The 27,079-nt window shown below is 31.4% G+C and overlaps 1 protein-coding gene across 5 annotated transcripts in view; it reads right to left on the bottom strand.

The window, feature by feature from the left end:
- LOC148285686 (very long chain fatty acid elongase AAEL008004) overlaps nucleotides 1–27,079 on the bottom strand; it is a 135,765-nt gene that overhangs the window by 39,361 nt on the left and 69,325 nt on the right. For 3 of the 5 annotated variants that reach the window (XM_088238003.1, XM_088238234.1, XM_088237915.1), the window contains one exon: nucleotides 13,107–13,342. In XM_088238003.1, coding sequence (XP_088094129.1) covers nucleotides 13,107–13,206 — 100 coding nt within the window. In that variant the 5' untranslated portion in view covers nucleotides 13,207–13,342. Of the gene's footprint in view, nucleotides 1–13,106; nucleotides 13,343–13,789; nucleotides 14,155–27,079 lie in introns of those variants that run through there. The other 2 variants (XM_088238077.1, XM_088238161.1) reach the window with 2 other exon arrangements.

The raw sequence follows: 27,079 nt of genomic DNA on the forward strand, positions 1-27,079 counted from the left end.
CAACCATGTCGGGAATGGAACCCGAGAGTTAGTAAACGCGCTGGCCACTACACCATGAGGTCAACAATTTCCAATGAATTTCCATTGAATTTTAAATCATTTGCTTTACTACCAATTTCGTTCAGTTTTAAATGTTGTTATGACGCACGTCACATTGGATGCTGTACATTTCCAACTTCTATCGCTTCAGTAGAATATTAAAACCACTGACCACAATTACCACAATTAACCCCCTCCTCTATCTTTATCGACACCCACTTTTCACTGTTTCTTTTACGTATGTATATTTAGTCATAATATAACCCTGAAGAGGGCAACGCGAGTTGTCGAATCTAGTCAGTTGTGATAATAAATAAGTGGTTCATAAAACAAAGTCATTTTATTTATTCCTTTACAAAATTTATTTATTTCAGTACAAAAAATTCACATTGATTTATTAAAAAAAATTCTGCAACATCGTCATTACTGATATATTTTTTGAGCAGGACTTGTACACTCGCAGTCGCCTTGATATATGGACTCTAGGACTTATTTTAAGGGAAAGGTCTTCATTTCAGGATATGTCGTGTTTTGTGTTGTATTTTTGGGATATTTTTTTTTTTTATTTATTTTATTTTATTTTATTTAGAAAACATACAGTCATACAAAATCAGTATTAAAAACAACAATTTTTTAACATAAAAAGACCAATTAAGTTTTCATAAATTAAAAAGATATAAACATTAAATGTGACAAAAAATAAAAAATAAATAAGAATTTTAGGTGAAAAAAAGATAATTGTTGACATTTGCGTTTTCCATGGAGGTAATAAATTAAAATAAATAAAAATACCGAATGTACACTCCGAGCCATCCACGCACACACATGAACGCACATATAAAACATACACAAACATATACATTACATGCGGCACATATGCATAGCATAAACCACTCAAGATGTACATTCAGCAACTATCCCAAATAATCGACCCCATGAAGAAATTTTCTGTACAAATGCAAAGTGCAGTTAAAAATGTCTACATCAATACTGAGTCCGTTATAATTTCTACAGGTGCGTCTAATGAATGAATTCGAGGTATAATTGTTTTTACAAGTTGGTACATAAAAAAGGGAATTTAATCTAGTATAGCGAAGAGGACAACGGAAACCAATATTTTGTAAAAGATACGGCGAATCAACTATGTTATTGAGAATTTTGAAAAGAAAAATTAAATCATATCTAAGGCGCCTTTTTTGTAGTGATTCTATATTAAAATTGATCAAAGATGCGCCGTAATCATTTTCAATGTTACCAAAACGATATTCCAGGCTCCTTATAAATTTCTTTTGAATGTTTTCAATTTGATTAATATATACATTATATTGAGGGGACCATACTAATGAAGCGAATTCGAGTTGACTTCGCACATAAGTATAGTAAAGAAGTTTTAATGTATTTGGTGATGAGAATGGCTTGGAGATTCGTAAGATAAACCCTAGAAGTCTGTACGCCTTATCTACTATTGTATTTATGTGATCTCTAAATAAAAGCTTATCATCCATCAGTACACCCAAATCTCTCGCTTTCATTGAACGATTGACAATTTTCCCAGATAGTTTGTAGTCAAATAGTATACTTTTTTTCTTTCGAGTAAATGACATGACAAGACATTTATCAGAATTCAATAATAACTGATTGTCCTTGCAATAGCAACAGATTCTATTCTATATAAGTCAGCTTGAAGAACTTCGCAATCATTCGATATGTCGTATTTTCGAGATATGATATAATTTTTTTGAAAATTTTGTGATCATTGTCACAGTTTCCACATACACTAATCAGTACTCGGTTAATACCGTGATAAAAATACTTCTCACTTGTCAGTTTTCAATTAAATCTTTATTCTTGCAAGGGGAAATCAAGAGCCTGGGAACTCCGTCGGTGTAATTGTAAATGTGTTGTATTTAAGAATCGACTGCACGCTAACAATATTATGTGTGATATATTCTAATTTATTATTACTCTCCAACTAGAAGCTTCATGTGGGATTTTTATAATTACGATCAATTATTGTTAAGGTCTCTCTTAATTATGTCATTAAATTAGTTTATAATTACCATAGATAAGGTCCGCGTGCAAACTTGGCGACTTGCGGATTTTATATCCCATCGCGGACAGATCGAAACGTCAGACGAAAAAAATTGTTTTCATTTTCACACAATTAACTTGTCTATTTAACGTAAAATAAATTCAAATATATCACGGATCAAACAAGCGCACTTAGATTGTTCGTCAAATTTAAATAATGTTCTTTACTGAACACGAGAAATAAGCTATTCTGGGCCAGAACAACAACTGTATGAAAAAACACAAAATATTAAATAAAAATAAATGACAATGTTTTGAGTTTATCCAAATGCTTACAGGCTGGCTGGATTTCCTCCCTAGGGAGTTGTTCATATTTAAATTTGTTGTAACAGAGAAGGAAAAAAGTTTTGAGAAGGGAATATAAAAGTCTAGGCATTTACAGGGCTTATGACCTGTCATCGGCTGATTTAAATGGCCACTTTACACACCGTGTAACATTCACCATTATGCCCATGTTTAAACATCCACATTTTCTCAACTCTTCCATCTGTTGAGTTTTGTAAAGTAAAAGAGCTAAAACCTTTATCACGTGGGTGAGATTCATGCGGCTGAACCAATTCACCTACTAGGCAACGCCTGAAAACAATTTTAGAATTTTTATACTTCTTCTTTTACCTGGTAGTTAATTCGACAATGTTTTGAGTATGTTCAAATGCTTGCAGACTGGCTGGATTTCCTCTCTAGGGAGTTGTTCATTTTAAAATTTGTTGCAACAGAGAGCGAAAACACTTTTGAGAAGTTATACAGTGTGTAAAGTGGCGATGTCAAGTCATGAGCCCTGTAAATGCCCGTACTTCCATATCCCCCTCTCAAAAGTGTCTTCCATATCCCCCTCTCTGTTGCAACAAATTTTGAAAAAATAAAAATATTGTGTAATCGGTTTATGGCGAAATCAATTGATTTGATCAAAACTGTGGACAATATTGGTACATAATGATTCTATTAATGTATCGTAGTAAGGTAATTTAAGGAAAAATATGACAATAAAAACAAATAGTTATTAATACTACCATTAGACTAAAAATTTAATCAATAGGATGCCGTATAATTATAACAAAGTACACAAATGTCGCATCTAGCGCACCATTGCATTGGGTGCAACTCTGATCGTAACTACAATGTATTACTATTGTGTATTTTGACATTTATTTTTAATTCTAAGTAAAAGAAAAAAAATTGTTTTCCAATTTTTATTTTCACAATATTTGATTCGCAATACTACACATCACGTAGGTACATACATACACAGTACACGGTACATGATAAATATCCAATAAGGTGAACAGAAAAAAAGTAATTTGTGGTTATAAATGTTGAAATTAGTACCGAATAATAATATTTTAAATTTTAAAAATCACTTAAACAAATAACCTAAAATTCACGTTTTTCGAAATCGACATTAATGTACAAAATTTATCTATTTTCATTTAAAAATTCATGTTTTTAAAAACGATATTAGTAACTCTGTAGATATACTACATTTTTGAGAAATGATCAAATTACACACTGCGTGATTTTTTTGAAGTAAAAGAGCTAAACATTTTTTTCGTTGGTTAAATTCTAATTCAAATAAATAATTTTTATATCGACTGCTTTTCAAGCACGATTATTCCGTTTTTATCTGAATTGAGCACAAATATATTTTTTCGCTCAGTAAATTTAAAACTTTCGATAAGTTTAGTAGTGACTAGCATAATGCATACGATAAAAATGCATGTACGAGTAATACTCTCCGATTCCGAGTTTACGTTCTTTTGCCAATAAATAATCTCTGTATGATTTAGACATTTTTAATTCAACAATGATTTGTTTCAATCGTTCTAAGTATATTATTTTAAGCTTAATTAGTAACACCAGCCTTACGGGAAATTGGATAAAAAAATGTTTTCTCGAGTGTGGTATAAATTTGTAATAAATAAAGCATTTAATTGTAATACAAAGTTTCTTGAAAATGTTTGAAAAAAATAATAAAAAACATTTCAATAAAAACGAACTACTTTAAACGACTTCACTAGTTTATATTAATCAATGAATGATAATCTCTTGAGAGATATCCAGTTTACTTACCGTCAACTGATCAATTGGCAGAACTGACCAAGAATAAGCAAAAGAGAACCTCTGACGTCACATGCGTAGTAGTTTCAGAAATACATGACTGTAAAAAATCTTAGTGCTGATAATACGATATATAAAAAATATATGTATTTTAGCAAAACCTTAATTTTTTGGGGTGAAGAAAATATGGTATTTAATATGGGTGCCTAATTTCGGATACAACGGACAACGTGAAAAAAACAACCAACGAGAAAAAACATTATTAGAAACTTTTATTCCAGACATTCCGAATAAATAAATTTGACTTTCTAGTTAAATCCTGTACACTTCACGTGACCCTACTTGGAAAATTCACTGCACCTTGCCCAATTTTCCTAAGCGTATCTTCTTTATATAATTCTTGGCACTGCAGGCTAACTCTGTCACAATTTCGTTTCGTAAGTTCGTTCGTTCGTCATATGTCCATCTCATTCTAACGTAATCAAAACCATATTTCGCTCTCGTTCCTCCTTTTACGATACGAATGAATTTAGGAAACGAATTAGTTATAACATAAGGCCACAGGAGTAGGTAGCAGGTTTTGGATTGAAGGATGTTTTTAATTACTAAACATTTATAGAGATTTAACTCGGATAGAGTCTTAGCTACATAAATAAAGTAATTTGCTTTAATACTTAACCTCAATATCAAATACATAGATGGCGCTCCAAACGCGCTAGCGAAAACTTTCCTTGTTTCATGACATATATACAAGAACCAAAAATGTCACCGATATGGATATTCGCTAATAAGCGGAATGGGGAATGTTGTAGAATTCTACATAAAAGTGGCCACTTGAACCCAACCTATGACAGGTCATAAGCCCTGTAAACGCTCGAATATCCATAATCTTGAAACAAAAATTCTACCCATCTCAGTAGTGATATAAATAATTTATAGAGAAACTTATTTAATTTGTTTATTTTTAGTGTATCCAGTTGTTGTTGATTAGTTATTGACAAAGAAACAGCCATGTTCTGAAAATGGTTGGTTGATTGAATTAATTAACTGATTTTTCACAAATATTTTTTTTAGTATAGTATTTAACATGGAAAATCGCAAAGTCAGTTCTTCAAATATTAATTTTAATTGTACGTATTGCATAGCATGTCGCGCTTTCAGCAAATGAAACGTCATAAAATAACCGAGATACAAATAGGTATAACTTCAACTCAGAGGAATTTACTTAGTGAAATTGATTATAAAGGTTGATTTAATAATAAAGAATCAAGTGATTTTCATAGTTTCACAAAGGTGTGATTATACCAAAGCAACGTGTATACACATACATACATACAGTATCTACTTATGTACAAACGTAGGCACCATTGATAGTCAAACACGTTTAACTTTAAATCTCTCTGAATGGACGATAACCGGTTACATTGTCGCCAAAATGAGAATCAGAAACTATTTAAACTCTTCGAAATTAAATGTAGGTGGAAGAAATCTGCTTCGGAGTTCGAGGTTTAGTGCGGTACTTGCTTCACAACAGTATTTTTTTGTATCTGCGGAACGTTTCGATGCGTTAGGACCTAATTACGGAACATATCTGTTTTTTTTTTCCTTATTTGTTTATTTTTCCAGACACATATTATTTACATAGAAATATAGCTACAAAATTACACATTCAAAAAACATCTTAAAATTAAGCTACAACATGAATTGGAAAAAATGCTCACAAAGACTACAGCGTCTGAGCGTGGGCTATTCCTTTTTTAATTATTAAAAAGTTAATAGCACATATATATATAGTATGACATGACCATGAAAAGAAAAGAAAAATAAAAGAAAAGTAAAATAAAAGAAAAACCAAATTAACAAATGCTGAAATTACGAAAATATTATTTATTTGTGGAATGCATTTATTTTTTTTTTCCCTAAAGAATGTGTCTATCTGCTCCTTCCATGCTAATCCAAGACCTCAAACCTACTTTAAACTGTACCAGTGATTTAATGTTTTGTAGTTCCTTGGTTAGAAGATTGAATGATCTTGGACCAACATGTAAGGAGTGCCTCTGTGCGAACATAGTTCTGCATCTTGGAACTGACAGTACACTATGGGATCTATTACTAATACGATTAAAATTATTACTTAACAATTCCCTATTCAAATAAACATATTTCAGACACTGAAATAAATGTAATTTTCTAAAACTTAGGAGTCCACTCTCTACGTATAATTTATTACTAGGAAATAGTCTATGTTTTTTGTAAATTATTTTAATTATATTTTTCTGTGCAATTTCCATTGAGCGACTATGTGCGTCCAAGACTCCTCCCCACCTTGTCTCTGATGTCTGTTTATCGGGTTGTGTTCCCGTGGCTTGTGTCTAGCACTCTACCCCAACATTTTCATTTCCATTTTCTAATAGTTAGTTATTTACAACGCGTTGAAAATGACGACAAAAATTTAGGTATACAAAATAAACCAAATTAATTATAATCAGAACTAATATTAATTTATGGTAAAATAATAAAAAATGTCCTATATAATATATTACATACATATTATGATATACACTTGGGCAAATTATGTGTGTTGTTTGTGTAAGTATGAATAAATTGCATTTAAAATATTTGTAAACAAATTAATTTTTGGTTCATTGGTCATTGTTGTAATGTCAGTAGTACCTATTTTCTAAACAAAATAAGTTTGTTGAACTAATAAAGATAGTTAGTATGATTGTGTGCATATAATGTTTCAGGGGTCACAAACTAATTGTGTTTATTTTCTCTATTTAAAAAAAATCATGCATTAGCCAGAAATATTGCGATTATTATTATTTTAAACTTAGGAAGTGACGTTCATATTATAATGGTGAAATACAGCACAGTATACCCAGGCTTGAGAAAAATTCACCCATCATTTCTTTTCCGCACCTAATGGTGCATAAGGAACTGCATTAGTACACCAATCGAAGATAATCTTGATCATTTTTGTAACATGAAGGTACGATGCTCAGTCACGCTTCAGGTACCAGTCCAGGGACTATGAAATATTCAGGTATGAAAATACCCTTTTTGAATAAATATTTCAGACCTCTTGCATGATAGGCAAACGCGCTGACCATTACACCACGAGGCAGACAAAAATCTATTTTTTATTATATAATATTTGCGTTCCTATAATTTACCCCAATATTTAAATTTTGGTGACCATTTTCTTCAACGAGTTCTAAATAACTCAATATTAGTAATATGATTAAATAATTATTGTGTTCTCACCGAGAATTGTTCTTTATTTATATAAGTAATCTTAATATCGTACTACAAATAAAGCTTGAATTGTAGTACAATCCATGAATTCATGGATTGTGGTGTCTGGAATATTTATGACTATTTTATAATTTAATAAATTTCAAAGTGCTGTTTTATTTATTCTGATATTGTTTTTATTATTGTTATCTTCGGTGGAAGAAAGTTAAAGTCCCAAAATATATTAATATTCGATAAAACCTTGCATAAAACAAAAGCATGGTACAAATAACTTGCAATTAAAATAACAATAAAAAAATATATATAATAATATCGTTAAATAAGAATCAAGGAATTGAAAAGAAGAAAGGTTTTGATTTTTAAAAAAATAAATTAATACTTTGGTCAGTTATAACAAATTAAAACGGTACGTTGAATTTTTCGAGCCCAGTAACGCCCAATTGTTCGATTTATTGGTTTATATTATAAAGTACATACGCATGAATAACGGATTATTTTTATCATATATCTACACGAAAGCATCTCTTTCATAATACGGATGTTGGCGTGGAATGCTGACGGTGCGGTAAATTAATGACGATCAACACAGCCGTGAAAGAATCCAACAGTTTTAATTTCTACCGAGTATTTGTAACATGCATGCATTTTATTGTGTAATAGTTATCTACTTTGTCGGCGACAAATGTACTTAAGTTCATTTTCACGCTTTGTAGATTGTTACCTAAATGTCAAGGTTGAACAAAAACCCAAGATCGCGATGGTAAATTCCACCTGACATCGTAAATAATATTATTTGTGCGTTTTTATTGTATTACTTAGCGATTGGTATTCGGTGGTTGATGATTTATGATTTTTTGAAAAAAAATACCGATTTTATTGTAGCTCACGATTTAGAAGGTGATTTGAGAGGCGTTGTGAGTAATACATAAGTTTAAAATAAATATAGACAATAATCACACTATTTTACTGGCTTGTATTGCTCATATGTATTTGCCTGCCACGTGACTTAAGGATTAGCATTTTTAGGCGTTTAAGGCGCTTTTATACGTACAATATAAATTCCCTGGCTTCAACAATTTAAACTTACCTTGCTTTCACAAAAGGCGGATCCATTGTTTATCTATAATTTACTTGATAATCGGGTCGATTGTGCTGATTTGCTAGCTAAAATCAATTTAAATGTTCCTCTTTGGCGCACTAGACATATTACGTTACTGAGCAACGACAAATTTAACACCAGAGCCGCCCAGAATTATCTTTTAGGAAGAGCAATTAGTAATTTTTCAAAATTTAAGAAGATGTACGATCTTGTCTTATTTAACGACTCGGCTTTCCGCTAGAAACGGAAGTAGGGTCTGATTTACAATAACAATATTTAGCTTCTATTAATAATATTTAACCTCTTATAGAAAGAAAGAAATTAATATAAAACAAACACCACATTTTACACAAATCACTTCATAAACCATACTCCTTATTCAAAACCATGAAATACCGACACAAATAGAGTCACGTGTTATCCACATTCTCGTCACATTTTGTTGTCCTGTTCAGAAATTGTATTTTATATTGTGTTGTGTACATAATTGATGCAGTGTTAGATTTATGTTTTTTCAGTAATAATATCATTGTATTTTACCAAAACAGCACTGGGTGCACGAAAATAAACTTAAATAAATAAATCAGTTCATAAAACGGGGAGTTGTACAGCAGTTTGTTTTCGAAAACATTTTTTAAATCCTTTATACACTCAACAACGAAAGGTAGGTATCGCTTATTTTACATTTTGAAACAGATTTTCTGCTCATCAGCATCAGCATTGAAATATTACGTATTGTATCTTTTTTAACATATGTACCTTAATTTACCCACACTTAAGATAATATTTAGTTTTATATTAATTATCCTTACACTGTATAATATTCACCAGTCTGAAGATGCCCATTAAAGGGTGAAAGCGCTAATTGGTCAAATAAATAAGTGAAAGTGTATCAAGTATTTTAAAATTAATAAACCATATGTAAATATAAGTTATTACATCATAACAATGGAATTGGAAGATTGGTTTAGCTTAATGTTTTTCCGTCTCGCGAGATGTATTTGCAGATATTTACTATACCAAGTGAGAATTGACAGTGCCCAATATGTTTGCTGATACTTTAATTTGTCTGAATTTTACTTTAATTTTAATAGTCATGCCAGAGGTCTCGGGTTCGATTCCCGACATGGTTGATATGAAATATTTATTTGAAAGGTTGTTTTTCAAATAAAATATTTCATAGTCCCGGGACTGTCAACTGATCATCTTACCTTCATGTAACAAAAAAATATCAAGGTACGCTGCGATTAGAGTACCAATGTCGTGTCCTATGCACCATTAGGTGCGGAAAGGGAATAATGATAATATTATAATACTATGCGATGCCATAAGTATAAACTTATAACATGCCAAGGTAAAAAAATATATTGAAATAAAGATAACGTAGTAAATTAGAAATGGCAAAAATATAAATTCTTAATTTGTTGGTATTATTGCTATGTAAATAAAATTCCCTAGGTATAATACAAACTGCCTCGTGCTAGAGGTTCAGAAGTTTGAAGCCAAGAGGAGCCCAGGCCTATCAAGAAAATAGGTCCCGAGTCTGGTTCACGGCAGAGGTCGATGTGAAATATAATTTGATATTAATGACGTTTTTTTGTAAACTTATTATAAAATAAATAACCGTGTTAAATTATTAAACTCAAAAACTATATTTTTAGTTAATTTACAGTAGATATTTTTTGACGTAAAGGTACCTTCTGGATTGATATTATATATTACTAAGAACATCTTTCAGGAGTTTCTTAGAATGAGCAAAAAATGAGCAAAATCTCCCCCATGCCAATAAAGGTTTCAGATATTTTGACTCCATAAAAATTTACATTGAATAACTGAAGAAATATAGATTTGCAAATAAAGGTAGACTTATGAATTTTAAACATTGTGTTAAGTAATATTGATGTTTTTTGTTGATATTTCTTGATAAAACTCCATAGTTAATGATTATGATAAAATTATAAATAAACTTATCAATGAAACTTCTTGGTTTAGTTTTACTTTTTATTATTTTGACCAACGAGCGCTTTCACCCAAGCAGGCATCTTCAAGAATGGTGAATTGTTTACACCGTGATCTTATCTCCAAAATATGTTAAGAGTAGTATAAAAGCTGTAAACGTTGTAGACAATTCACCAGCCTTGAAGATGCCTACTTAGGCGAAATCGCTCGTTAGTCAAAATAACAAAAAGTAAAATTAAACCAAGAAGTTTCATTGATACGTTTATTTGTAATGTTATCATAATCATTGTGTAAAGTAATCATTTTCACTTGCCAAAGATAAGTCATTAGCCCTGTGAATCGATAAAACTTCCGTATTCCCTTATATACATCCCCTCCAAAATATTCTTCATCACTGTCGTAATATTTATTCATTTTAACAACCCTTTTTAATTAACGATTGGGTACTTATGTTGTAAATCAGTTTAAAAATACTTATGATGACTAAATGATGTTTTATGGAATCCAATACCAATGTATTGAATTCAATAGTGTAAAGCTGCGAAAAATACGGAAGTCTTGGCATTTACAGAGTTTGTGAATTGTTATTGCCTGGGTTAAATGACCACTTTAAAAACAGTGTAATATTCAACATTCTGCCTGCAGATAGTTTACTGGCATTTTCAAATTTTTATACTAAGTTTGAATATTATATTTCGCATGTATGTTGGCCCACTATTGATAATCTAAGTATGAAGAAAATTAACGACATCTATTGTCGGAAAAGGGCATATGTTTTAAAACCCTTTTTATTGGATTGGTTTTCAAAAGTAGACAACGGCGAGAGTTTGAGCTGTTTTACTAACCTAACTTACTCAAACCAGATACTTTTTAAAAAGAGTATTTTCGGATTTTCCCGGGATCGATTTGGGATCGATATATCAATGGTACGGAATTGATATACTCTCGATTAACACACACAAATAAGATTTCAATCGCAACCATTTTCTTTTCCGTTTTTTGGTTTTACGATCTGCTGACCTCACACTTATCATATCTTTTATTAAATTATTAAGTAACTGTTTGTATTTCTCGGTGGCGATTACAATGGGAATTTAACATGTGTATCTTCAATTGTCTATAAAGTAAAATCGAATTTTCCGTACGAAAATGTGTGTTTTGTATGACTTTTACATATGAAACGTTTTCAATTACACGTCACAGACGAAAACACTGAAAGTTTTTACACAAAAAAAAAAAACATTATTTTAGAGACATTTTAACCAAACTCTGTTAAATCATTTAACATTATTTCTAGTTTTACATTACAATTTGATCACAACACGTAATGATGATATCAGGTGTTATTTAGTTAAATAAACATCCTAGTTACGCATTACTCAAAACATGTCAATACAATTTACAAGTTTTTGTTTATTGTAACGTTACTTTTGTAATTAACAGGCACTCATTAATTTATAAAATAGATATATCGGTTATTCTGATAAACTTACTTTTTAAAGTTACGCTATTGTTGTTTGAAATGTAAAGTTTAGTTGGTTTAACATTGCAACGTTTTAATATTTATTAAGTCTGTGTCCAAGTGAATGAAAAGTACAGTTCCGTTTGTGAAATAAAAGCAGAATCCAGGACGAGTGTTTTTGACTCGACGGCTGGTCTCAAGTAAAAAACCTGAAAAAAGTAATCGGAAGAAGAAAGGTCCGCCCGTACTGTAGCGGTTCATGCATTTGCACCCACCATACTTGAGGTCCCGGGTTCGATTCCAGGGAAGGTTGATATGAAATATTTGTTTTATAAGGTGGTTTAAACTAAAGGTTTTCATTATCCCTGAACTGGTATCTGAAGTGTAAAATTGATTGTCTTACCTTCCCTTAACACAATCATTCCCCAATCGGTCTGTATAGACCTCCAAGGGTCAACTCTGACCTGCAAGGGGTCCCTGTCAGTGAAATAAAAAAATGAGGGATGGATGACATGTAAATGGGGTCCACGGGAGTGGATTCACCCACCATCTTTTTTACACCACCCGACTTTTAACTTTTTGTGTAATTATTTACGAAAAATTGTTACTAGATTTGGGTTTTATGTCGTTTTTTTGTTCAATTTTAACATTTAAGACCTATTTGTATATTTTTAATTTTCCACTCTACAGTAAACTCTATCAAAACAAATAGCAGCATTCATTCAAAAACACATTAAAAGTTTATGGATTTGTGAAAAATCAATATTAAGAAAGCAGGAGATCATCAATATTACCTAAAACAGAAAAAAATCTCTAAAAAAAAAAGCTCTAACAGATGACCGAGATACGTTGCATTTAATTAAACAATGCAAAGCGCTATACATTGTCAGATTCGGATAAGGGTTGAATGCTGTTATTTATTAATCGTAATTATTCTCGATTAGCTTGTAATAATAAAATAGGGGACGTCGGATCAAATGTTTAAGCTTTGATCTCGTGTCTACCATTTTAAGTACAGTTGTTGAAATAATTTTAATTACTTAACGTATGTATATTGTAAACATAAAATAATGAATTAATAAAAATACGAAAATCGTAATAAAATAAAGTAATTTCGAGTTTAATAATTATAAATACACTCACCCGCAATGGTTTCTGCTTGCATCCAATATTTGTTTATAATTGTAGTCCAATTACTATCGGAATAATAATCGTCCATTGCTATTTTCACGAACCCCGACATTTTGAAAGTTTTTATGAAACGATTATAAATTTAAATGATTTCACTGTTACACCCACACTTAGCACTGTTTTAAATTTAAGTTTCTAATTCACTTGTTCTTCTTGCCAAATGCTTTTACCACTTCTCCTGACAGGATCTGAAACGTAACGACACAATTATAAGCCAGAGTCAATTCAAAGGAGAACAAGGAAAAACCTTCGGAATGACAGATATATTAATTACAAACATATTTGAATAAACAAGCGAGTCATAATTAACTGGTAAAAGTACTATACATAAAACATACACACGTAAAAATAAAATACGGAAAATAGGAAAATAAATAAAAATAATATGTAGGTATGATTTTACAAATATTAGATTACAACACATTAGCATGAAATGTTTGAAAATAAAATTAACCAAATATAAAATATATAAAACAAAACTAGTAATGAAATAAAATTGTTATCATAAAACTTATTTTTAAATACGAGAAAGTTATATATTTTCAAGCAATTAAAGGTAGATAATATTTTACATCACTAAAGTATCAATAAAAATATAATGTAGGAAAAACACTTAACAATTGTTTTATTTATACCTAAAATATTTACTTCCTCGCATTTTAAACAATTGCACACTTACTTTAATTAAAAACTAAATTAATTATCGTCATGACTGCGAATGTGTTATGAGTTGAATGTATTGAAGTCAAAATAAGAAAGGCGCTATAAAAATGAAATCAACGCGCGGTATAACGAAAACTTTCGCCCGGAAATGGAATGTGTTCTCCGACAGACTACTACTCGCGGATGGCGGATTCGAGAATGTACTTATCTCATCGTGGTCGAAACGTGAATGGATGTGGAGACGAGAGACTCGCTGCGGGCTGCAGTACCAGTGCTCGTACGTAGCCCCACAGTCCGCTGGCGTCACCTCTATGCCGCCGCGTGCTGACTTCACTACCTCCGCAGAGCCGACCGAGCGCCGGGTACTCGCCAGCCTCCAAAATGTCGACTCTCCAAGGCGAGAGAGGAAACCGAAGCCGCTCTCCGTCTCGCTGAATGTCGCTACGATTACTTATTAAATCTAATATAATATAATATAATATATCGTGTTCGACCCCGAGGAAACAGGAAGGAAACGAATATTCGTAAAATTCTATTTCGTTTAAGAATATTAAAACTAAATTTATCGGTTCAGTTTTTCAAATAAAAAATTACTACGCATTGTCATTGAAAGCATTGAAGGCATAATTTATAAAACATTTTTTAAATTTTAAAATTTATTGATACATTTATTACAAAAACTAAATCTTTATCACTGTCATAATAATGACCTTTCCGCACCTTATGGTGCATAGGGCATTAGTACACCAATTGCAGCGTATCTTGATCATTTTTACAATATAAAGGTAAGATGGTTGGTCTTAGGCTTCAGGTGCCAGTATAAAGACTATGGTTATATTCTAGTGTAAATACGCCTTTTAAATAAATATTTCTTTTAAATTTAATTTAATATCAATTTTAAATAAATACACGATAATGTTAATGAATAAATTATTTTGTAAATATTTCGAGAACTGTAAGCACATTGAGGAAGAAACGAATGAATAATTAATGTATTTTTTTACATACAAAGTTTTATACTTTAAGGAGTTTTTAAAACTTATTCTGCCGTTTACAAAATAAATATTTACAATGGTAATGACATAACACGAAGATATAAAAAACACATAAAATTACATCTATAAGGCAAAATACATCATAATATTATCACTCAAATTGTTAAGAAACTTTTGTCAAAATAATTTGTCAAAGGCTATTTAAGTAAGTTGGTATACAATCAAAAAATGAGATTGTAACAATAAGTGAAAAATAATTTAATATCAGTGGATTTGTTTTCAGGATGAGACAAACCTATATCAGGATGCAGATTTGAGCCTACTCCGTTTTTGGGGCATTCCACTGTGACTGGTAGGACTTTTGATTCCACAATTTGAACAACTTTGAGTAATATCTATGACATCAGAATTTATACAATCGTAGAACAGTTTTTTTAAACAAGATAAATAATCATTTTATTATACTGTTTTCAAGAAACAGCCAAACAGTGAATAAGTTCTGTGTAATTATATTTGAATGAATGCGACTGGTGGGACACTGGAAAATTCCACTCTTCTGCCTTTGTGCATTTGAAGACGAATTTAAGCCAAACTGCTCAATATTAATGTGAGTTTTTTTGTATTGTAAAGCATGTAATATTAAAAATTTATGTTTGAATAAATAAAAGTCAAATAAAAAATCAAAAAACAAGACTAATCGTGACCGGTGGGACAGGGTTTTGTAACTCCTAATAAAAATACTGACTAAATAGTAACTCTGTTTGAAACACTAGTTTCTAGTTGTTGTAATAGCAAGTTGGTATTGTTTATTACCTTTAAAAATATTTTTGCATATTGCACATTTAAAAAATAAAAACGTTTAACTATATATTATTAAAATTAAAAATTTACGTCATTTTTCCACTTCGTATGGAATAAACCTTTTATGAAATAAGTTGTTTTGTTCGAGATTGGGATATTTGACTTCATTAAACGATTCATTAATTACCTAACTCAATAATATAAATGCCAAAAAATATTTCCCAAAAAATGAAATAACCAAATATGAAAGTTTTGAAAAATGAGCAAGATGGTAAACTTGAATTGCTTCTTCTAAAAAATTTATCCATGATTTTTATTTTTTTAGGCTTATTTTTATTTCTTCGTTTTTTTCTAGACCAGCGTCGAAAACCCATTTAAACATTTCTAATTAAGTTATCCTTGGTATTGAATTAACTAAATATTTATGGTAAAAAACGATCTTTAAACTTGTAAACAGCCATTTTGTATTATTTTTCTTCACATCAATTGACGCATTGAAAATGATCGACAATTTAAAATGTTTGAGTAGTTCACAAGAACGTAAATACATCAGTTTTAAAAAAAGCAGTGTATTTTTTTCTTCGACGGAAAATGTGTTTAATGATTCTTTATTGTATTTTCAATTACCTAAATAACGGAATCTGTTTTACGATACGTTCTACATGTGGATATAAAAGTGTAGATAATTCATATGATATGTATAAAGGTACCTAGATACATACATAAATATCTTTAACCTACAAAAATACGTCATAAGTGAGACTAAAAGTTTGTTGCATCGCGATAATTTGATTTTAAGACTAGGTATTGGAGTTTTTTTGTTTTTTAAAAATAAAACAAGCCAAATAAAAATATTTGTCTTTATACTTTTTAAAAAAAAAAAATCAAACCATCAAGTAGATTGATTTATTTAACTGACATTTCTTGGTGGAACGGCGTTTTAATTATACCTAAAAATAAAATTCTGCAACCTCGATCACTGGAAAATATTATGAATATAGGTGGAAAAAACTAAATACAGTATTTTTACTATTGTAACTCTTTAGTGCTATTAACTGTCTTAAATTACCCCATTTTTATGTATTCGCATTGTCTAAAAACAGGACGAAACTTTTCTGGAGATGAAATACGGTATTTTCAAAAAGAAAGGATTTATTTATATGCATGAATGCTAATTTGTCACTTTTTTTTTGTATTTATTTTTGTTTAAAAATGTAAACATGAACAGAAAAAAGTATAAAAGAAAAAATAATGAATCCCACTAACGAAATAAAAAAAATAATCACAACATAAAAAAACATACTGAAAAAAATCTTAAGCCTTTTATATACAAAGAAAAATAATGTAAAATAAATATTTAAAAAAATTAAGATTGATGAATATTTCTACATTAATAGATAAATTTTTCTAAGTATTTTTAGGGCTTTTCACCTTTTAATGGCTGGTTGGAGCGGTCACTTAACATACTGTTTAACATTTACATATCTTAAACTCCCAAGTGGGTTAAAAACGGTAATCAAATAAATATAATATGTGCGTACCGATGAGCGGTTCGGTAAAATAAATAAATAAAATGAATGATTGTCTTTCTTTCGTGGTAGTCACTACACCGCGCCGATGAAAGAGAAAGATGAGAAAAAATCCCCCTCGGGCTATCCTCAGCAGGTTTCGTTTGGAAATTGGTATGCCGTGATACGATGCTCGCATATTCTTGCACTATATATACGGAACACTCAATTACTCGGTACTTGGGTATTGCTACCTGGTTTAACTGTACTTCCAATAAATCCGGCCCGGATCCTCTCGGAAATAACCTTTAATAAATGTATAATTTCACTACTACAGCAGTGAACATCTTAAAAATTGTAGTTCTATGTAAATGGTCGTACAGCTAAAAAAAACGTAATTCCTCCTTTAGCCTGTAGCCGTTCTCTCCTGAACAAAACCCTTCTCCATCCTTTTCCATGCCGGACGGTCTTGGGCATTTGTATACACGCTGTTTCTTAATGTTTCGCAATACCATCACTCCAACGGAGCTGGTCGTCCGGGGTTTCTGGAAGTAGCGTAGAGACGTTTCGTCCATCTATCGTCTGAGCTGCGAGCGACATGACCAGCCTGGTGTCATTTCGTAGTAGGTAACTATTATTCATAATCAATGCTTCATATCATGTGAAAAATACGTATTAAAAATTGTCATTGTCATTTCCATATCCACACTCAGTGGTGCATAGGGCACTGCATTGGCACTCAAATAACAGTGTATCGAAGTCATTTTGTCACATGGAAGATAAGGTGATCTGTCTCATTCCTTGGAACGTGAAATATTGCAGTGTTAAACTACCATTAAAACAAAAACTTTACGTTGACTCGAATCCGTGTTCAGGCGGATGATGAATATAGTTCTGCGTATTTGAAATGTAAGGGTGATTGACTTTTTTTAAATACGAGTAATGTAAAATGAACCGATTCTTGCCTAGAAAGATTCTCATATATAGGTCCATAAATATTGTTGATTTTCTCTTAGAATGATGGCGATATAAATATATATGTAATCAAAGTAAGTGTAAATATAAGTTTATATGAATATTGTCATATAAAGTTTACTTAAAAAAAGAAGATTAACAGAAAATTTATGAAGGGGACGTAAATGCAAAGTTAATTTAAGATAAGCAATATTAAAAAATGCGTCGTACTTGTGTGACAAAAACCTATAAAATGATTTAGAACATACGTCGTTATGAAGTGATTGCACTATCTATGAGGACGGTTAACATTTTTAAGAGCTGCATTATTACTATTAGATATTAGGTAACCATTTTTATAACGTCATAAAAACCGGCATTTGTAGTTTGATAATGATGCTCATATTATCGGATTGCAAAGGTGATCAAATTTTATCTATCGACTAAACTTGTCGAAGACACGTGGATTGATACAAAAATATAAATCAATATTCTACTTATGCAACAATGACAAGTCAAATAAACGAAGCCGTGTGGTAGGTATTGCAGAATACTAGTTCGGATCTATCGGTTCTATTTTGGCAATGCCTGTTCTAAAGAAGCACTTGATAAAAGTATTATTATGTTATAATCAATAATGAATGGGTAAATATAACATTTCTTTTGTATATGCGAGGCGCGTACACATATTTAAAAACAAACTATTTTTGTATTTAGCGATGGGATAAACAGTTATATGATTGCAAAGTATGGTACTTACTGGGGAGGATTTTTAGCCGTTATAGGATTTATCTGTACTTTTAATTAAGCAAAAACTTTGGCATGATAGATATTTTCAACGAAACAAAATATTACTTCAAAAACATGTGAAAATTGTGATGGAGACGTTATATGAGCAAAATGCTTTTATTTATTTTTTGCTTTGTAAGAAAATAGATATGTTTTATTCATTAATTTTTCAGTCAATTATTATCTAATCCTTTTTAAAAGGAAGAGTTTATTGGATGGGATTAGTAGTTTATTTTTATTTCATGTAGATATTATGATTGAGTTTTAATTTTATAATTAATTATACTACTCATGCATATTAATATCAGCTTCGCGATATAGTGGTCAGCGCCTGTGTCTACCATGCAAGAGGTCTCGAGTTCAATTCCCGACATGGTTGACATGATATATTGATTTATAAAGGTGTTTTTACATAAAAATATTTCATAGTCCCTGGACTGGTACCTGAAGCGTAAAACTGATCATCTTAACTTCATGTAACAAAAATGATCAAGAAACACAGCGATTAATGTAGTAACGCAGTGCCCTATGCACCATTAGGTGTGGAAAGGGAATAATGATAAAATTTATATTTTTTTACCGACTGTCGGTTTCAGTAGTGAAATAAATTTTTAAAAAAGAAAAAAAAAAGAATTTTCACAGTAATAAAACTAATTAATGTCAAATAAATACATAATTCGATAGAAATTCATTGTCATAAAATTATCGGGTTGTGGTCCCGTAGGGTCGCGGACTCTTGGCTCAAATGTCCAAGTTTCCAACCCACTCTATCGAAACGTTATGGCTATTTTCTAATAGTTATTTACAACTAATTTAAAATCCCTCCCCCCTAAAATTAAAATATCTGGGTAAATTATAAGAACGAAAATGTTTATTTGAAAAAAATAAATCACACCCCTCATACGCACTATAGGGCACTGAATTGATTCACGTAATGCGGCGTATCTCGATCACCTTTTACACGAAGGTGAGGTGATCATCGTTTTCCTCTCCACACTCATTGGTGCATGGGGCACTGCATTGGTGCTCCATGGTAGCGTATTTGGATATTTTTTGTCACATAGAAGGTAAGGTAGTCTTACATTTCAGGTTCCAGTTCAGGGACAGTGAAGTATTTCAGAATGAGACCACCTTTTAATGAAATTGCACAGAAAAGTATAATTAAGATTATGGACAAAAATATTATTACGACTATTTCCTAATAATGAACTATACGTAGAGAGTGGATTTCTTAGTTTTAAAAAATCATATTTATTTCATTGCTTGAAATATGTTCACATAAATAGGGAATTATTTAGCAACAATTTAAATCGGATTAGCAAAATATCCGATAGTGTACTGCCAGTTCCAGGATGCAGAACTAAATTTGCACAGAGGCACTCTTTACATGTTGGTCCAAGATCCTTCAATCTCCTACATAAGGGATTACAAAACATTAAATCTCTGATACAGTACAATCTCTTAAAAGTAGGTTTGAGGTCTTGGATTAGCATGGAAGAAACGGATAGACACCTTTTAAAAAAAAAAAATATATAAATATACTGCAAATAAATCCTGTTTTTGTAATAGCAGTATATGTAAATCTTGTTTTTCTTTTCATGGTACTGTCATACTATATTTATATGCCATAAACTTATAAATTATTAAAAAAGGAATGACCCACGCTCAGACGCTGAAGTCTTTGTGGGTATTTTTTCTAAATTTCGCTATTGCTTAATTTTTAGATGTATTTTTTTGAGTGTATTTTTGTAATGAAAATTATATGTTAATATATATATGGAAAAAAAAACAATTGAAAAAAAAAAAAAAAAATTCCCGGAATTGAGACCGGGACCTCAAGAATGCTAGATAAAAGCGTCAACCACTACACTACGTGGCTTAGTTATCGGAATTCGATTCCCTTTTCCTGGATTTTTATCTGAGAGCAGTTTTCGAATCGAGAATCAAGCGCACGATTAGTGGACAAATGCGCTAACCACTATACTGCGTCGAGGACATAAAATACATTTAATTGGTTCACAAAACAAAAACGACGCTTTTAAATTGGTCAATTCAAAATTTAAAGAGGTGATTTGTTTTAATTTATATAATTTCAATAATATGTTACATTAGGGTAAGACGATCAGTCTTACGCTTCTGGTGCCAGTGAAATGTTGCAATGCATTTAAAATAATTATTTTACCTTCGTCCCGCCAAGAATCAAATCTGGGAACACAAGCATAATTAGCAAACGCGGCAACCACTACACTATGAGGCAGACTTAGCTTTTTTTTCAGAATTTTTACCTGAGAGCCAACAAGTCGAAAGAAAACAGACATACTGGGTTCTGGTTCTATTTCACACAGAATTGTATTCCGAAACTACCTAGACGCGGACATTATCGGTGTACTAATACAGTAAGTACTTTATGCACTGGGTGCGGAAAGGGAAATTATGAAAAATGTTAATAAATGCAAAACAAGTGTGATCGAATTTCGAGTCAATTTCTTATATTGAATCATTTTCATGGAATAATCTTGGTAACTTAATGTTTCACTATCACGCGAATTGCTGCCCGAATCGTTTTATTGGTAAAGTGACTGACCCATTAACACATTTATTGAGAAATAATGCAAGGAGTTGTTCCTTCAGTATGGGCCAATAGATCTTGCACTGGCTATAATCATTGTCCTAGAATGCAACCATGCGCAGAATGCGGTTGCAATACTAAAGTGCATACACTTTACGCAACCTCTTCCTGTTTGTCTATTTCTAGACAAGTTTAACAACTACTTTCGTTGCTGCAAAGTTCAAACACCCAAGCGAGTTGATTACAAACAAAACATGGACTTCCAAGTGGGTAACAACTGTTACGATTCAACAGACTTGAAGATCGACTATGAGGAATGTTGAAGACTTACTTAATTTCAGAAAGTGGTGAAAGCTTGCATAAAACTTTTTTTATACTTTCAGATAAATGCACATTATTTCGATGATTATTACTTCGACTACCACGCTGCTCCCGCTGGGTTTAGCAGAAAGAAAGGAACCCCAAAAGCGCAAAGCTTGGTATACAGTCTTAGCTTCTTCTTGTCATGCATGGCCTTCGATTACGTTGGTTTTGGACATGATCAGATAATGAAAATCTCTCCTGGAAGTCCTCGTCTAACTTTACATTTCGCTCTTGTCATATAATGTCGGTGTTTTATAATTCTTCCACCATCTTTTTCGTTCCACTAAATTCTATTTCGGTAAATAATTAACCATACTAAAAAAACTTTAAAATAAGTTTATGCGTGAAAATTCCTAACAGTTTTTCTTATAATATTATTATTCATTCTTTATATCGTAATGGATTTTTATGGTTAATTTTTAAAGAGATGCTTCCCCTATGATAATTTTTTAATTGAATCTTTAGTTAAAATCTGTTTTTTTGTTTTTTTATTTAAATAGGGTAATATCAAGATTTTTTTTACAGTTTAAAATTAATAAGGGTCTGTGAAATACTGTCAAGTAAAAAAATATAATTTTAGATTCCCGTGAAAACGGTCCATTGCATTGGCCACATTCCTAATACGTCACGATTCGGTTAAATTTTTAACTTTATTTGTGACTGTTAAAGTTTATACAGAACATCATAATGAATCTTGACGTCGCAAATATCAAGGCCAAACATATCGCGTTTTAGAAGAACCATATTATTTAACAATTTGATTTTAAGATATTTCTTTAAAATACCCGTATTGATTTTGAAAGTACAATTATTTTTTTAAATCCATTGCACATATTTTTATTTTTATTCGAATTATGAGATATTTTCCTAAAAAATAAAAGATTAATTTTGTGTTTTTTTTTGCACCAATCCCTATTAAAAACATTATTTTTTTGCATTCCCACCGGGAATCGAACCCGGAGCCGTATGTTTGTGAGGAAAAAGTAATTTATAAAAATGAGAAATGTATTTCAAAATAATGATTATTTTATTACGATTTTATTTATTCCAATAATTTCAAAGTAGACTGAATGCTGTGGATAAGCCATTTCTCAGGCGAATGTGTGGTAAAACTATGTATGATTGGTGCATAAATGTTAAGATCTGTGCATTATGCAAGGCTGAGACTAGCATTATGGTCAAATTTAAAAAAAGTAGTGCTAGGTTGGTTTGGTCATGGAGAGCGAATGGACAGCGAAAGTACTGCTAAAATGATTAACGATGAGAGTGTTGATGAATGCAGGAAACGAGGAAGAACGAGAAAGACATGGTACAACCAAATCCATCAAATAATTGAAAATATACATGTCAAAAGTTGGAATTATCGGCGAGCGTGAATGAGAAGATGAATGAATTTAAAGCGAAATTTGTATGCAAAGGCAAAGTGATATGGCATTCTATTCTCACTGCCTACTCCTTTGAGGAAACGACGATACAAATTAACACGTATTTTCACACATATTTAAACATAATGAGCATTGGTTTGTATGTTCCTAATAATTATTTAAGACAGCGTCAGCATAGATTGTTTCATATTCTGATATTTAAGACCAACCTGCCTATGGTTACGCCTGTTGGAAGGGCTACCGCTATGCTGAACAACACCGCTCTGGATATTGATCTGTTCCATGTATCCGAAGGGGTTTTCCAGAGCAGGATTCTCCTACTACTTTGACATGAGTCTCTTCCGTGTACTTTTTTTTCTTTTTTATAAAATAAACGTATTGAATAAATATTTGTAATGTATTTGTTATATTTAAAATAAATTAATTGAATTGAATTGAATGATTTTTCTATAAGGGTAACTGTGATCCTTACTATCTTTTTAATGTATTGAAACAATCCGTTTTTTTTAAAGGCAGAATTAAACTATTTAAAAAAAATATTTTGCTGCTGCAAAAAGCTGACGCTTTTCATCAAGCTACAAAGTTGCATTACTCCGGTAGCAGAATTGATTATCTGTCGCAAGGTATTTGATGTAGGGGCGAGGACTTGATAGATGCTAGATACGATAAATGCATTGCAAGTTACAACATAGTGGCTGCAGGTCGGTCGTGAACCAAACTCCCAAGTTGTTTCACAACAGCTATGGAACTACAGCGGAACGGTCCGTGTCGTGTTAAAGAATACCCCGTGGAATATTCAAGTTCTAGCTGGCACTCTTACCGAGTTCTAGCTAATATGCAAGGCATTGCATTCGATGTTGGAAAACTCGTTATATTGGATAATTCCTGGGCAAGTTAGCCTACTTCGCCACCTCATGTGAAGTGATCAAGTCCAGCAGTGTATTGGCCAATGTCGCCGGTTACAGCTACGCAAGTTATTCTACCACCATAATACAAACCGATACTATGGCGAACGGTAATAACTTATTACGGGATCATTATTTCACAAATATAAATTTTAAAAGCAAAGCGCATAGAATTATAATATACCAGAACCAAGTTTGCGTATATCGCATTGTGTCCAAAAGTCTGTGAAATGCCCTTCCCCTGCACAACATCCCGCCTTCGCGCATGCGCAAAGGGGCCGCGTAATGTTGCCAGACCGCGAACAATATATTATCTAACACAAATATAAGCTAGTTGTCTATTATATTTTACCACAAAAAAAAATTCTGACTGGACTTTAAAATAAACTGGTACCTACTTTTATAAGGCAAATGTAAAAAAATAAATTAAATAATTATTTAATAAATAAGTAAATTAATGCCGTTTAATATTATACTGAGGCTTATTAATAGAAATCCGGGTTAAAAATTACAATATTCCGGTAATAATAACATTTTATTTTATTTTTAATAAAAAAAAATATTAGCATAAAAAACAATACATGCATTAAAAAAATGGAACACTTAAGGTTGAACTTGCCAAAAAAGAGTCTGGCTCTTGTGTTTAGCAAGTTTACAAAATATTATAAAAAAGAAACAAAAAATGCAAAATAAAATAAATAAAAAAATTAAACAATTGAGAAAATAAAAAATAAATTAAAAACACTAAATTAATAAGTCCACATTGTTTTGTTTAACAGTCTGACAGACGGTAAAATAATCGAATACTTAAATAATATTATTTGTGAATTCCGAATGAAATTTAGAAATGTGATTCCACTCTATCCCCTTTTAATCCCAGCAGTATTTTGACACTTAAAAACGACACAACACGGCACAATTGAATTTAAATCGGCATTTGCGTACTAAGCGATGTCTACAGAGTAACTAATGGCCAAAACGTAAAACGAATCATTCATGAGTAGTTTAGTCGGCCTCGTGGTGTAGTGGTCAGCGCGTTTGCTTACCATGCAAGAGGTGTCAGGTGCGATTCCCGACAAGGTTTATATGAAATATTAATTAAAAAGGGTGATTTACACAATAATATTTTATAGCCCCTGGACTGGTACTTAAAGCGTACGACTGATCAACAAACCTTCGTGTAACTAAAATGATCAAGATACGCTGCGATTGGTGTACCAACGCAGTGCCCTATGCATTATTAGGTGCGGAAAGGTATTGGTGGTGGTTAGTCGGGTTCAGTTTGATGTGCGTACACGGTTTCTGAACTATTATGATTTTATGCTAAAGCGATTCATGGTGAATCAGTACAACAAATCATTATATCATTGAAAAAGTCAGAAAACTCAACGATCATCGCCATCTTAATTATTTGGAATTTTTCGATCACTAACGACAACTCCCTTGTTACCTATTTGAGAATAAGTTTATAAATTGATTGTTGATGTTTGAGTATGTCCAAATGCTTGTAGATCAGCTGGATTTCCTCCCTAGGGAGTTATTAATATTTAAATTTATTTCAACAGAGAGGGAAAACATTTTTGAGAAGGAAATATGGAAGTCTGGGCATTTACAGGGCTTATGGCTTGGACATACTCAACCATTGTTAAATTAACTACCTGGTAAAAGAAGAAGTATAAAAATTGGAAAATTGTCTTCAGGCGTTGTCTAATAGGTGATTTGGTTCAGTCGGATGAATCTCACCCACGTGATAAAGGTTTCAGCTCTTTTACTTCACAAAAGTCAACAGATGCGAGAGTTGAGGAAATGTGTGTTTGAACAAACATGGGCAGAATGGTGAATGTTACACAGTGTGTAAAGTGGCCACTTAAACCAACCAATGACAGGTCATAAGCCCTGTAAATGCCTAGACTTCCATATTCCCTTCTCAAAAATGTTTTCCCTCTCTTGAAATAAACTTAAATATGATTATCGATTGTTTAAAAATATTTTGACTTTTTCCAAATGTTTGTAAACAATGCGGAATTTTACTCCACAATGCCGAAATCTATTGCAAAAGTGAGGGAAAAACATTTTTAAGAAGGAAATGTGAAGTTCTATGCATTATCAGGACTTTTCAGGCGTCGGGTTTCCTATGAGGTGAGTGAAATAATACAGTTAAATAAATCTCACCTACATCAATAGAGGGTTTTTCGCTCTTTTTATTCACGACAGTCACAGAAAAGAAAGTTGAGAAAATGCGCATGTTCAAAAATCAGCAGAATTATATATGATACAGTGTGTAAAGTGGCCGCTCAAACCAGAAAACGACAGATCACGAACATTGTAAATGCTTAGACGTCTATTTCCCTTCTCTGAAGTATTTTCCATCTCCGTTGTAATTTTTTAACATTTGAATATTATTTTATTTATTTTAAGAAAACAACAATTACGGCAGTAAACACAATATTTACGAATAAACTATGATTATAGGCAAATTATAGTTTTCTGTGTGTTTTTTTTATACTTTACTTTGAATCTTCAAGTAGAGCATGCATAAAAAAAATCCTATTTGCGTTCTAATAGTATCAATGTATATATACTTCATTTATTAGTTGTTAAGCACTTATTCCTTACCTTCAGTTGGAATTTTGATAAAAAAAAATCGTTAATGATTGGCATGATATTTTTTTACTTCCTTTTATAAAATTGAATTTTGTGACTTATAATATCGTTTATATTACTTACTAAATAAAATTCCAATACAAGGGTACTTTTGTACGACCACTTAGTATCGCTCCATTCCACTTGTAAAAATATACATAGGTACTATGTATAAAATTATAATCATTCTTAAAATAAAACATTTATCATATCACAAAAAAAAAAGTTTATTATTCTTTCGGTCTTAAAAAACCTCATCGTCAACGGATTCACACGAGTGAGTCACTCTAGATTAATTTTTTTTTAAAAGCATTTTAAAAAAATAAATTAAAAAAACCTAATGATTATTT

The sequence above is a fragment of the Micrasema longulum genome, unplaced genomic scaffold (genome assembly GCF_059751315.1).
Source record: "Micrasema longulum isolate JH-2025_06_02 unplaced genomic scaffold, ASM5975131v1 h1tg000013l, whole genome shotgun sequence".
In the NCBI taxonomy this organism is placed as follows: domain Eukaryota; kingdom Metazoa; phylum Arthropoda; class Insecta; order Trichoptera; family Brachycentridae; genus Micrasema; species Micrasema longulum.